This window comes from Macaca nemestrina, chromosome 14 (genome assembly GCF_043159975.1).
Source record: "Macaca nemestrina isolate mMacNem1 chromosome 14, mMacNem.hap1, whole genome shotgun sequence".
Lineage (NCBI taxonomy): Eukaryota > Metazoa > Chordata > Mammalia > Primates > Cercopithecidae > Macaca > Macaca nemestrina.
Genome location: NC_092138.1, coordinates 36,231,510 through 36,244,573, shown reverse-complemented (window position 1 = coordinate 36,244,573; position 13,064 = coordinate 36,231,510). Strand labels below are relative to the sequence as shown.

At 43.1% G+C, this 13,064-nt stretch overlaps 1 protein-coding gene across 1 annotated transcript in view; it reads left to right on the top strand.

The window, feature by feature from the left end:
* LOC105489143 (glycine decarboxylase) overlaps positions 1–13,064 on the top strand; it is a 116,340-nt gene that overhangs the window by 37,975 nt on the left and 65,301 nt on the right. Inside the window, exons 5-9 of the mRNA XM_011753833.2 lie at positions 597–674; positions 1,964–2,111; positions 2,473–2,669; positions 5,118–5,214; positions 11,992–12,097. Coding sequence (XP_011752135.2) covers positions 597–674; positions 1,964–2,111; positions 2,473–2,669; positions 5,118–5,214; positions 11,992–12,097 — 626 coding nt within the window. The remainder of the gene's footprint in view (positions 1–596; positions 675–1,963; positions 2,112–2,472; positions 2,670–5,117; positions 5,215–11,991; positions 12,098–13,064) is intronic.

The following is a 13,064-nucleotide window of genomic DNA, read 5'->3' as shown; positions in this document are numbered from 1 at the left end:
GGTATATTTTTAAAATTTTGAACCATTATTAAATAATTGTTATTGAATAAACATAGAAATTGAACCATCTTAAGACTGACTTTCTAAATGGGGTTAGAATGGGAATTGGATCTATGAGCAATGCTAATCAGTAAATGCCATTAGTTATTGATGGCTCAGTGTTTTTTGTTGTTGCTGTTGTTGTTGTTTTGAGACAGAGTTTCGCTCTTCTTGCGCAGGATGGAGTGCAGCAGTGGTGCGATCTTGGCTCACTGCAACCTCCACCTCCCTGGTTCAAGCAATTCTCCGGCCTCAGCCTCCCAAGTAGCTGGGATTACAGGCATGCACCATCATACCCAGCTAATTTTGTATTTTTAGTAGAGATGGGGTTTTATCATGTTGGCCAGGCTGGTCTCGAACTCCTGACCTCAGGTAATCTGCCCACCTTGGGCTCCCAAAGTGCTGGGACTACAGGTGTGAGCCACCGCACCTGGCCTACTCAGTATTTTTTATGCTGTGCTTAGACTTACCCTCGGTACCATGTTTGCTTTGCATTCTTAGAAGATAGTCTGATTTATTTAATGTTCATATTGGAATGTGCTTTTTCTTTTCAATAGACACAACAAGAGGAGGAAGTTCTTTGTTGACCCCCGTTGCCACCCACAGACAATAGCTGTTGTCCAGACTCGAGCCAAGTAATTAATTTTATTCGTGTTTTAAACTCAGGATAATGTCATGTTCATCTCTGCTGTTTCTTTCTCTTTCTTACTTCCAAACTGATTGGAGGTGAATCTGAAACAGGCTTTTTTGTGGTTTAAATTGGGGTTCTGAGTTTTGCCTTCCCTCTTACTTTCTTCCGGGGATCTCTCTGGTAAGTAAGCTGTGTCAGAATTGAGTGGGGAAATACACAGTTGCCATTGCTTTACAGTAAGTTGTTGTGTTGTGTTTTCTTTTTGTGAAAAGGAAATAAAAATATTGTTTTGATTAGGTTTTGGAAAGTTTGAAAAAAAAATGGGACTCACATACAACTGTTATGATTTTGTGTGTATTCCTCGCAAACGTAGTTTACAGACGATGCACAGAGTCTCTAGGTGAGATGCGATATAGTTTAAAGTGTGGTGCCTTTCGTTCGTGCTGTAATCAGGTAAAACAAACCTCGCAACGACCGCTATTTGTAGGTATTTGCTTTCTCCTTTGTAAAAGTTGAGCATTCTTTCCTCTACCCATACCACCATCCCTTCAGAGGAGGGTTTCCGACATATAATTGGCATTAGTTTCAGCAATCTAAGGAAGTTCTTCCTCCTTGTCTTTTTTTTTTTTTTGAGACTGTCGCCCAGGCTGGAGTGCAGTGGTGCGACTTCTGCTCACTGCAATCTCCACCTCCCCGGTTCATGCCATTCTCTTGCCTCAGCTTCCTGAGTAGCTGGGACTACAGGCGCCCGCCACCACGCCTGGCTAATTTTTTTGTATTTTTAGTAGAGACAGGGTTTCACTGTGTTAGCTGGGATGGTCTTGATCTCCTGACCTCATGATCCACTCGCCTCAGCCTCCCAAAGTGCTGGGATTACAGGTGTGAGCCACTGCACCCGCTCCGCTCCCTCCTTGTCTTACTGATGGTTTTCTATTCACTTGAGAGTGATCCCAGGTGAAAGAGGCGATGGCTCTGTTGTTACAAATATTGGCTCATTAGCCCTAGGAAGCAATACTCCTGGGTCTCTCTCAGGAAGAGATTGTGACAGGAAAAGGCAAAGGGGAGTCATAGGATGGAAGAGAGGAACAGAAGCAGAGCTGTTGGATGCTCTTGAGTTGCTGTGACACGGTTACCACTGAAGGGCCTGGTGTGGGATGGGATGGGGCAGGGGTGGGAGGACACTGTGGGAGGGCACAGAAAATGAATGCTGTCTTACTGAAAAAGAAGCGTTAGTTAATTAATTTTCCCTTGTAAACCAAAAGCACAATTGTTCTTTGTTGTCTGTCTTTCCAGATACACTGGAGTCCTCACTGAGCTGAAGTTACCCTGTGAAATGGACTTCAGTGGAAAAGATGTCAGCGGAGTGTTGTTCCAGTACCCAGACACGGAGGGGAAGGTGGAAGACTTTACGGAACTCGTGGAGAGAGCTCATCAGAGTGGGGTAGGCATACCTTTCTTGTGGGGGTCCATGGAGGTGTATCCCAACTTGTATCTGTCTGTCTACCTGTCTCTCTCTCTGTCTTTTCATGTGCCTTAATTTCTTTACCATTATCACATGCGATGGTAAAACTCTCCTTCCTGCCTCCTTGCTGCAACTTTGTTCTGTTCACTGATTCCTGGCACATCATGGGCACTCAGTACATATTTACTGAATGAATGAATGAATGAGCAAATGGAGTTCACAGGATGTGAACATACTCTGAAAGTCTTCCTGTAGTTAAGGTAATTTGCTACTCTCCCACTACTCTCAGGGAAAGGTAGCGATCTTACGCCTTTTCTCTTTTCTCTCATTTCCTTTCTAGAGCCTGGCCTGCTGTGCTACTGACCTTTTAGCTCTGTGCATCTTGAGGCCACCTGGAGAATTTGGGGTAGACATCGCCCTGGGCAGCTCACAGAGATTTGGAGTGCCACTGGGCTATGGGGGACCCCACGCAGCCTTTTTTGCTGTCCGAGAAAGCTTGGTGAGAATGATGCCTGGAAGAATGGTGGGGGTGACAAGGTAAAGGGGCTCATGTTTCTCTCCTTTTATTGTGATTATGGTTTCCCTGATTCCTTCTGACCACAGATGTTGATTTCTATCTGAATTCAACTGGGCCATGTTGAGTCAGTTAAGGAAATATACAACATAGATTCAGAAGAACAATTCTGTTTGGGGTATGAGCTAGTACTTCTCAAATCCCGTAAATTTGTAAAGTTTTGAAAAATTTTGTGTATAATTTATAACGTATCGAAGTCATATAACGCATTTGCTTAGGTTGATGCAAGCCTTGAAAGGCTAAATATTTTAGGCATGTTTTGTGTTTAGACAGTTTTGTTCTCAAAAGCATTATGCCACACGGCTCTGTAAAGACAAATGCACTGAAAGACTACAAAGCACACACTGAGTTTGCTCCGCGTTCCTTCCTAGAGGCTTCCGCCACATGGCCATTTGAGTAATTTCCAGATTTCCAAATGTACTTTCCTGATGCTTCTCATTGGTGAAACTTCTCAGATTAAAAACGTAGGTGTTCAGAAGTAGTCTTTGTTCCTTAAAAAAAAAAAAAAAAGAAAAAAAAGGGCCGGGTGCAGTGGCTCACACCTGTAATCCCAGCATTCTGGGAGGCCGAGTTGGGCAGATCACAAGGTCAGGAGTTTGAGACCGGCCTGGCCAATATGGTGAAACCCTGTCTCTACTAAAAACACAAAAACTAGCTGGCCGTGGTGGCAGGTGCCACTACTGGGAGTAGTGCCAGCTACTCGGGAGACTGAGCCAGGAGAATCACTTGAACCCTGGCGGTGGAGGTTGCAGTGAGCCAAGATGGCGCCGCTGCACTTCAGCTTGGGCGACAGAGCGAAACTCCATCTCAAAAAAAAAAAAGGAAGGAAAAAAAAGGAGCGGGGGACCTAGATGCATTCCAGGATTATTACTGGGGAAATTTAGAGAAAAGATTATCTTTTTGACCTTTTATAAAAGCTGGAGTTTAACGTGAGTAGCCTGAATTAGTGAATGATGTGATGATAATGTGAAGTGTGTGTTTTTTTAAATTTTATTTATTTATTTATTTATTTTGAGACCAAATCTCACTCTGTCACCCAGGCTGGAGTGCAGTGGTATAAACATCGCCACTGTGTCCATGTTTATAAAATTTTTAATTAAAATTTTTAAAATTTTTAATTAAATTTAAATTAAAATTAAATCCATGTTTAATTAAAATTAAAAATTTTAATTTTTAAAATTTTTTGTAAAAACAGGGTTTTACCATATTGCTCAGGGTGGTCTTAGGGCCCAAGTGATCTGCCCACCCCAGCCTCCCAAAATGCTGGGATTTACAGGTGTGAGCCACCATGCCTGGCCCCTGTATACTTTAAATCATCTTGTAACACTAATGTTATGCTCTAGTTGTTACACTGTATTGTTTTTAAAAATTTGTGTGATTTTTTTTTTTTTTGAGACGAAATCTCACTGTCACCCAGGTTGGAGTGCAGTGATATGATCTTGGCTCACTGCAACCTCCGCCTCCCAGGCTCAAGTGATTCCCGAGCCTCAGCCTCCTGAGTAACTGGGATTACAGGTGCCTGTCACCATGTCTGGCTAATTTTTGTATTTTTAGTAGAAATGGGGTTTCATCATGTTGGTCAGGCTGGTCTCGAACTCTGGACCTCAGGTAATCTGCCCGCCTTGGCCCCGCAAAGTGCTGAGATTATAGGCGTGAGCCACCATGCCTGGCTCATAAAATTTGTGTGAGTTTTAATTGTTGTATTATTTTTTAGTTTTTCAAATGTTTTCAGTCTGTGATTGGTTGAATCTGTGGTGCAGAATCCACAGAGAGCCGACTCTTCAATTTCGTCAGCTATTTCCACTTTTCCTGTGTCTCCTGAGAAGTTCAGAGTGAAACTTAATCCTCCCAGTCACCATTATTATATTCATCTGGGATATTCCTGCAAAATTTTCTTTCAAAATTCCTAGACTTATTGTATATATCTTGGTGTCTCAGAGTACAATCTAAAAATCAGTAATCCTGCTGGGCACAGTGGCTCATGCCTGTAATCTCAGCACTTTGGGAGGCTGAGGCGGGTGGATCACCTGAGGTCAGGAGTTTGAGACCAGCCTGGCCAACATGGTGAAACCCTGTCTCTACTAAAAATACAAAAATTAGCTGGGCGTGGTTTCAGGAGGCTGAGGTAGGAGAATTGCTTGAAACCAGAAGACGGAGGTTGCAGTGAGCCGAGATCACGCCATTGCACTCCAGCCTGGGCAAAAGAGTGAAACTGTCTCAAAAAAAAAAAAAAAAAAAATCAGTAATCCTGTTTAGACGAGGAACGTTTAGAAATTGTTTCTTTATGAACTTGCACCCAAGTGCATTTGCTGAATTAACTTCAAGCTGGGAAGGAAAGAAGTAATTCTATTTATAGCAGCCCCTAGTGCTGTGATTATCTGTGCTAACTGGATGCCTTATTCTTGGTGTAGAGACACCACTGGGAAAGAAGTGTATCGTCTTGCTCTTCAAACCAGGGAGCAACACATCCGGAGAGACAAAGCTACCAGCAACATCTGTACAGCTCAGGTAAATCACATGTCTGACCTGACTACTGAATGCCTTATGATATACAGAAATGAGCTACTCATTCATTCATTCATTTATTCACCACCTCCTGAGCAGTAAGCACACCAGAAATGGCAAGATCTTATTGGTGTAGAAGGCTCGTTGTCTTATGAGAACCAAAATACAGTGTTGGTTGGGTGTGGTGGCTCGTGCCTGTAATCCCAGCACTTTGTGAGGCCAAGGCAGGCAGTTTGCTGGAGCCCAGGAGTTGGAAACCCGCCTGGGTGACATGGCAAAACCCCGTCTCTATGAAAAATAAAATAAAATAAATTAGCTGGCAGTGGTGGTGTGCTCCTGTAGTTCCAGGTGCTAGGGAGGCTCAGGTAGGAGGATCACCAGAACCTGGGAGGTTGAGGCTGCAGTGAGCCATGATCATGCCACTGCACTCCAGCCTGAGTGACAGAGGGAGACTATGTCCCCAACTCCTGCCCCCCACAAAAAAAGTTGAAAAAAATACACTATGTTTTACTGGTGTTCTTTCTATGCACACCCTTTGCCTATGCATTCTCTTCACCATAAATGTTTTAATATTAAAAAAAAAAGGGCATTATTGGTTTCATTTTACCCATAATCACATCTTCATATCCTGAGTAGGCTAAGCTTAAGAAAGGACAAAAGAGGCTACTCTTCACTTTTACATACACACTTAAAATATGTGTAAATAGAAAGATGGATATCAGGGTCTCTAGTGTTCTTAGCATCTGGCCAGGTTTGTTGTGGGTGACAGTTGAGACACCCTGTCTTAGGGCTGAGAAGGAGCCTCTCCAGGAATGGGTTGAGGAAGGCAAAGTGAGGGCATTTGAGATGACTGCTTGAGGGGATGGTGGTAGTCACGAGGCACTCTTACTTGGAGATTATGACTGGCATTCTTTTTTTTGAGACAGAGTCTCACTCGGTCGCCCAGGCTGGAGTGCAGTGGTGCAATCTCAGCTCACTGCAACCTCTGCTACCCGTGTTCAAGCAATTCTCCTGCCTCAGCCTCCTGAGTAACTGGGATTACAGGTGCCTGCCACCACGTCATGCTAGTTTTTGTATTTTTAGTACAGACAGGGTTTCACTGTCTTGGCCAGGTTGGTCTTGAACCCCTGACGTCGTGATCCACCCACCTCAGCCTTCCAAAGTACTGGGATTACAGATGTGAGCCACTGCACCCGGCCATGTCTGGCATTCTTTAAAAGGATGGGATAAAGCAGGAAGAGCTTCCTGGTTCTGACCAGGGTTCTGGGCTCTGCTCCTTGAAGTTGCTCTAGGGCTTAGGTCGACGTGTTTGTGAAACCCAGCCAACCCCTAGGATCAGTTGGAGGCCCACTCCTGAGCACAGGATCCATTCTAAGTATATCTCTCTCTCTCTCTTTTTTTTTTTTGCTTTGAGACAGAGTCTTGTTCCTCTGTCACCCAGGCTGGAGTGGGGTGGCGCAATCTTGGCTCACTGCAACCTCTGCCTCCTGGGTTCAAGTGATTCTTGTGCGTCAGCCTCCTGAATAGCTGGAATTGCAGGCACATGCCATCACACTCAGATAATTTTTGTATTTTTAGTAGAGGCGGGTTTCATCATGTTGGCCAGGTTGGTCTCAAACTCCTGACCTCAAGTGATGGTCCTGCCTGGGCCTCCCAAAGTCCTGGGATTATAAGTGTGAGCCATGGCACCTGGCCTCTTTTTTTTTTTTTTCTTGAAACAGATTCTTGCTCTGTTGCCCATTCTGAAGTGCAGTGGCATGGTCATAGCTCACTGCAGCCTCAACCCTCAACCTCCAGGGCTCAAATTATTCTCCGGCCTCAGCCTCCTAAGTAGCTGGGACTGTGGGTACATTCCACCACACCCAGCTGATTTTCAAAAAAATGTTTTGTAGAGACGAGGTCTCGCTTTGTTGCTCAGGTTGGTCTCAAACTCCTGAGCTCAAGTGATCCTATCTTGGCCTCCCATAGTGATAGGATTATAGGCATGAGCCACCATGCGTGGCCGTTGTAATTGCATCTCTTCTATGAAGTGTCAGAAAGAGATATCACAGATACTTCAATGGGAGGTATAGTGCTCTTTCGTCTCAGGGCTTTGGCATCTAGAACCACCTCTGAAAAGCTTCTCCAGGAAAGCAGTGGTCAATAAGATCTTCTTATAGTTGGTTCTGCAGTCACGGGTCTTTGGAGCCATTTCCTCAGTTGGTCCTTTTGTATTGTGTTTTGCCTCAGGAAAGTGCCACCTCTTTTCAAATAAGAGCTCTTCCAGTATCGTAGGAAGGAAAGCTGGTTGGCACAAGCTTTTCCTCTGTTAAACAGCAAGCTGATCTTTATTTATTTATTTGTTTTTGTTTTTTGGTTTGTTTATTTGTTTTTTGAGATGGACTTTTGCTCTGTCACCCAGGCTGGAGTGCAGTAGTGCGATCTCAGCTCACTGAAACCTCCGCCTCCCGGGTTCAAGCGATTCTTCTGCCTCAGTCTCCTGAGTAGCTGGGATTACAGGCACCCACCACCATGCCTGACTAATATTTTTTGTATTTTTAGAAGAGATGGGGTTTCACCATGCTGGCCAGGCTGGTCTCGAACTCCTGGCCTCAGGTGATCCACCCACCTCAGCCTCCCAAAGTGCTGGGATTACAGGGATGAGTCAGTGTGCCCAGCCTTATGTTCCTGTAGCTTAATTTCTTCCAGTTCATGTATAGCTGATAATTTATTATTTAACTTGGGTTGAAAGGTCTGTATCTTTTCCAGCAATTGTTAAAATGTTTGCCCTGGAGATGGCCATACTCCAGCTTGTGTGATTTTCATCCTCTTATTTTGATGATCTTCTAACTCTTCGTTGTCTAATTCACTGCATATGTGTCTTTTCATAATTGATTGCATAAAAGAATTACTCATAACTGCAGTTTCACTCTTTGTAAGCATGCAAGTCTCCCTGTTTTGTCAGGAGATGACTGGTGTCTTTTGAGTTGCTCCTTTTGTGCTGTAGGTCTTTGACCCACGCATTCTGTTGTAGCAGCTGTTCCACATTCTTCTCACTCTTGTTCTTCTGTCTTGGCACTGGGGGATCCACTCTTAGTTTTGTATCATTGATGGGGTATAACTCTTTTTTACTCTGAAAGTGTGTTAATGAATTCTTTTTTAAATAAAATTTTCTCTAGGGAGTCTCTCTGAGACTATTCTGGCTCAACAGGCTCCCTTCTAAAACAAAACCAAAAAAACAGGATGTGGTGGCTCACGCCTGTAATCTCAACACTTTGGGAGGCCAAGGCAGGAGGACTGCTTGAGTCCAGGAGTTCATATCTATCCCAGGCAACATAGTGAGACTGCTGTCTTTACAAAAAAGTACAAAAATTAGCCAGGCATTGTGGTGCACACCTGTATCCCAGCTACTCAGGAGGCTGAGGTGGAAGGATTGCTTGACCCTGGAAGGTCCAGGCTGCAGTGAGCTGTGATCATGCCACTGCACTCCAGCCTGGGTGACAGAACCAGACCCCACCTCTACAAAACAAAAAGGAAAAGAAACAATTTTTCTATAAATTTGTGGCATTACTACAGATGTCTGAATTTTCATTATGTTCTGTTCTTTATATTCTCTTATTTCTTAGCTTCTACCACAATGAGCAGCCCTTTGATTAGCTGTTCTTATTTTTAACATAAAAATCTTTCTAAAATAGAGATGGGAGTCTTACTTTGTTGCCCAGGCTAGTCTTGACCTCCAGGCCTCAAGCGATCCTCCTGCCTCAGCCTCCCAAAGTGTTGGGATCACTGGTGTGAGCCACTGCGTCCAGCCTTGTTGGCTTTTCTAAAGTCAGGTGTAGTAAGGAATAATTTACGCTTTATTAGTTTTTTTATTGAGATGTAACTCACCATAAGTTTCACCCATTGCAAGTATGCAGCTCAATGGCTTTTATTATATTTACAAGGTTGTGCAACTATCACCAGTATTTAATTTCAGAATATTTTTGTTACCCCAAAAATAAATTTTAGTCCTATGAAGTAATCACTCCTTATCCCTCTCCCTTTCCTATAGCCCCTGGCAACTGCTATTCTACTTTCTGTCTCCCTAGATTTGCCTATTCTGAATATTCACATAAATGGGATCGTACAACGTGTGGCCTTTTGTACCTGGCTTCTTTGGTATAAGGTTTTCAAGGTTCATCCATATTGTAGCATGAATGTGTACTTAATTCTTTTCTTTTTTTTTTTTTTTTTTTTTTTTTTTTTTTTTTGAGACGGAGTCTCGCTCTGTAGCCCGGGCTGGAGTGCAGTGGCCGGATCTCAGCTCACTGCAAGCTCCGCCTCCCAGGTTTACGCCATTCTCCTGCCTCAGCCTCCCGAGTAGCTGGGACTACAGGCGCCCACCACCTCGCCCAGCTAGTTTTTTGTATTTTTTAGTAGAGACGGGGTTTCACGGTGTTCGCCAGGATGGTCTCGATCTCCTGACCTTGTGATCCACCCGTCTCGGCCTCCCAAAGCGCTGGGATTACAGGCTTGAGCCACCGCGCCCGGCTACTTAATTCTTTTCTATGGCTGGGTAACATCCCATTGTTTGGACATGCCACATTTTGTTTATCCATTCATCAATTGGTAAACATTTGGAGTGTTTTAAATAAGCCTGCTGTGAACATTTCTGTGTAAATTTTTGTGTGGATGTAATGTTTTCAGTTCTCTTGGGTATATTCCTAGCAGTGAAATTGCTGGGTCATATAACTCTACATTTAACATTTTGAGGAACTTCCAGACATTTTCCAAAGTGGCTGCATTATTTTACTTTCCTACCAGCAGCATATGAATATTCTAATTTGTCCGTATTTTCACCAATGTTTATTACTGCCTATCCTTTGGTTATAGCCATCCTATTGGATGTGAAGTGATAATCTCATTGTGGTTTTGTTTTGCATTTCCCTAAAAACTAATAATTTTGAACATTCATTAGCTTTTGATGCTTTTAAGTACCTTAATTGTATTATTGTTATTTTATTTATTTATTTTAGAGATGGGGTCTTGCTATGTTCTTCTTTCTCATCTTGAACTCCTGGGCTAAAGCAATTCTCCTACCTTAGCCTCCCAAAGTCTTGGAATTACAGGCGTGAGCCACCGATTCAAGCCCATTGTATTTTTAAGTTTGTCCAATTTGTGGAAGAAATTGTCATTTTCTTGGTCTCTATGTTAATTTCTTGGTTCTTCTTTTGATATTCTAATGCCCTTTGAAGTTTTTAAAAAGTGGTTTTACACTTCTCATCAATGTGTTGTTCAGCCGTGTGATATAGCCTTCTGATTATGGAAGGAATCATCTCTAGATTAAAAAAAGACATGAACCAACCTCTACAATGTTGTGGTGGAGGCTTCCAGGGCATTCTGTGAATGTCAGGCCTGGGTTTCTGTTCCCCAGCAACACAGCCATGAGCATTTGGGCACAGTGTGTCATAGAATCTTTACCTCAGCCTTTCCTTCTCCACAGTTGTAAAGTGCTGTGGATTTTCTGTATTTATTTCTGATTTTTTTGTTTGTTTGTTTGTTTTAGACGAGTCTCGCTCTGTCCCCCAGGCTGGATTGCAGTGGCGCGATCTCGGCTCCCTGCAAGCTCTGCTTCCCAGGTTCAAGCAATTCTCTACCTCAGCCTCCTGAGTGGCTGGGACTACAGGCACCTGCCACCACGCCCAGCTAATTTTTTTGTGTTTTTAGTAGAGATGGGGTTTCAGCATCTTGGCCAGTCTGGTCTTGAACTCCTGACCTCGTGATCCACCCGCCTCGGCCTCCCAAAGTGCTGGGAATACAGGCGTGAGCCACCGCACCCAGCCTATTCTGATTGTTGTAAGCAGTTCACAAGAGTGTTTACACTTTGTCTAAGACTTTTAGTACAAGAAGTACAAGAACATCTATTTCCGTGTTTTCTGATGTTTCTATCTCCTCATTTACTTCATTGTCTGCTGACTTCACCTTTGGAAACTGTTTCTTATTTTGCATTGGCTCCATAGAGATTTCCTCTAGCAGTCTAGCAGAAAAAAAGATGTACCTAACAAAATGGACTCAGTATTGAACATCAACCGTATTGTGCAGAGACATGGTTTCGCGTTGTCAACAAGGCTGGAGTCCAGTGGCGCAATCATAGGTCACTGTAACCTCAAAATCCTGGGTTCAAGTGATCCATCTCGGCTTCTGGAGTCACTGGGACTACAATTGCACACCACCCTGCTCGCAGCTGAAGCGCACATTTCCATTTTTGCCAGTCCTTTGCCACAAATTCTCCATTCAACTCTTGGTTGGCAGAAGTTCAACCTCTAGTGTTTTATTTAAGGTCTTAGGAGAATTTTATTCCCAAAGTTCTTGAATGTTTGAAAATTGCTTGTTCCTTTTTATTCTTGAAGAATTGCCTGATTGAGTGTAAAATTCTCAGATCTCACTTTTTCTCCCTGAGATCTTTATTGCTTCATTGTCTTCCAACATTAAATATTGCTTCTCAATATCTGATGGTAGTATGATCTTTGCCCTTAAGGGTGACATGATTTCTTTGCATGGAAGAAGCCCTTTGTAATGGTCAAATGTGAAGGTTTAGTACAGTAATAACTCCAGGGTATCTTGGATGCTGGTTCCCTTCAGGTAGTCAGGCAGGTTATACATTAGTTGTCCACAACTATCAAAGAATGTAGGCAATCTCATCATTTTGTTTTGTCCCTGTCTTCAGTTTTGGCATCCCAAGTCAGGTAATTACTCCCTCCCACTAATTGTCTTCCATCACGTGATTCTTTAAATGATTCTTTAAATGTTCTTATCTTTTAGGCCCTCTTGGCGAATATGGCTGCCATGTTTGCAATCTACCATGGTTCCCATGGGCTGGAGCATATTGCTAGGAGGGTACATAATGCCACTTTGATTTTGTCAGAAGGTGAGTTGGTAATCTGTCTAAAACGTTTGGGCATAATAAAATTGATAAAGTTGAGTAAGTAAAATTGAAAATATTGTATATCCAATACTGTATGCAAAATTAAGTCAAATGAGAATCCAGGAAAAATACTTTCAACACCTATGATTGAGTATTTTGTTGTTGTTTTCTTTCTTTCTTTCTTTCTCCTTCCTTCCTTTCTTCCTTCTTTCCTTCCTCCCTCCCTCCCTCCCTCCCTCCCTCCCTCCCTCTTTCTTTCTTTCTTTCTTTCTTGCTTGCTTGCTTGCTTGCTTGCTTGCTTGTTTTCTTGCTTGCTTGCTTGCTTGCTTCATGGAGTCTTGCTCTGTCTGTCTCCCAGGCTGGAGTGCAGTGGCACGATCTCGGCTTGCTGTAACCTCCGCCTTCTGGATTCAAGTGATTGTCCTGCCTCAGCCTCTCAGGTAACTGGGATTACCCGAGGTACACGCCACCGCATCTGGCTAATTTTTGTATTTTTGGTAGAGACAGGGCTTTGCCATGTTTTCCAGGCTGGTCTCGAACTCCTGACCTCAGGTGATCCACCCACCTCAGCCTCTCAAAGTGCTAGGATTATAGGCGTGAGCCACCATGCCTGGCCTAGACTAAGTGTTAACATTTTTTTCTCTTTTACTCCTGGCAAGCTGTGATATTTTTAATATATCGGACTCTTACTCTCCCACCAGCCCCAAACATAGAAGGATGAACACCTTAATAGAAAAATAGGCAAAAGACATTAAATGTAATTTTAAAAGAAATAAGTATACAAATAAATGGTCAATAGACATAGAATTTTAGCCTCACTATTAATGAAAGAGATATAAAATAAAGCAATAAACTAGTATTTATCCCATTACATTGATAATCAGAAGAATGCTGCTGTGTAGTGAGTTGGACATGGTTACTCGTGTCTGTAATTTCAGCTAGTCTGGAGGCTAAGCCAGGAGGATTGCTT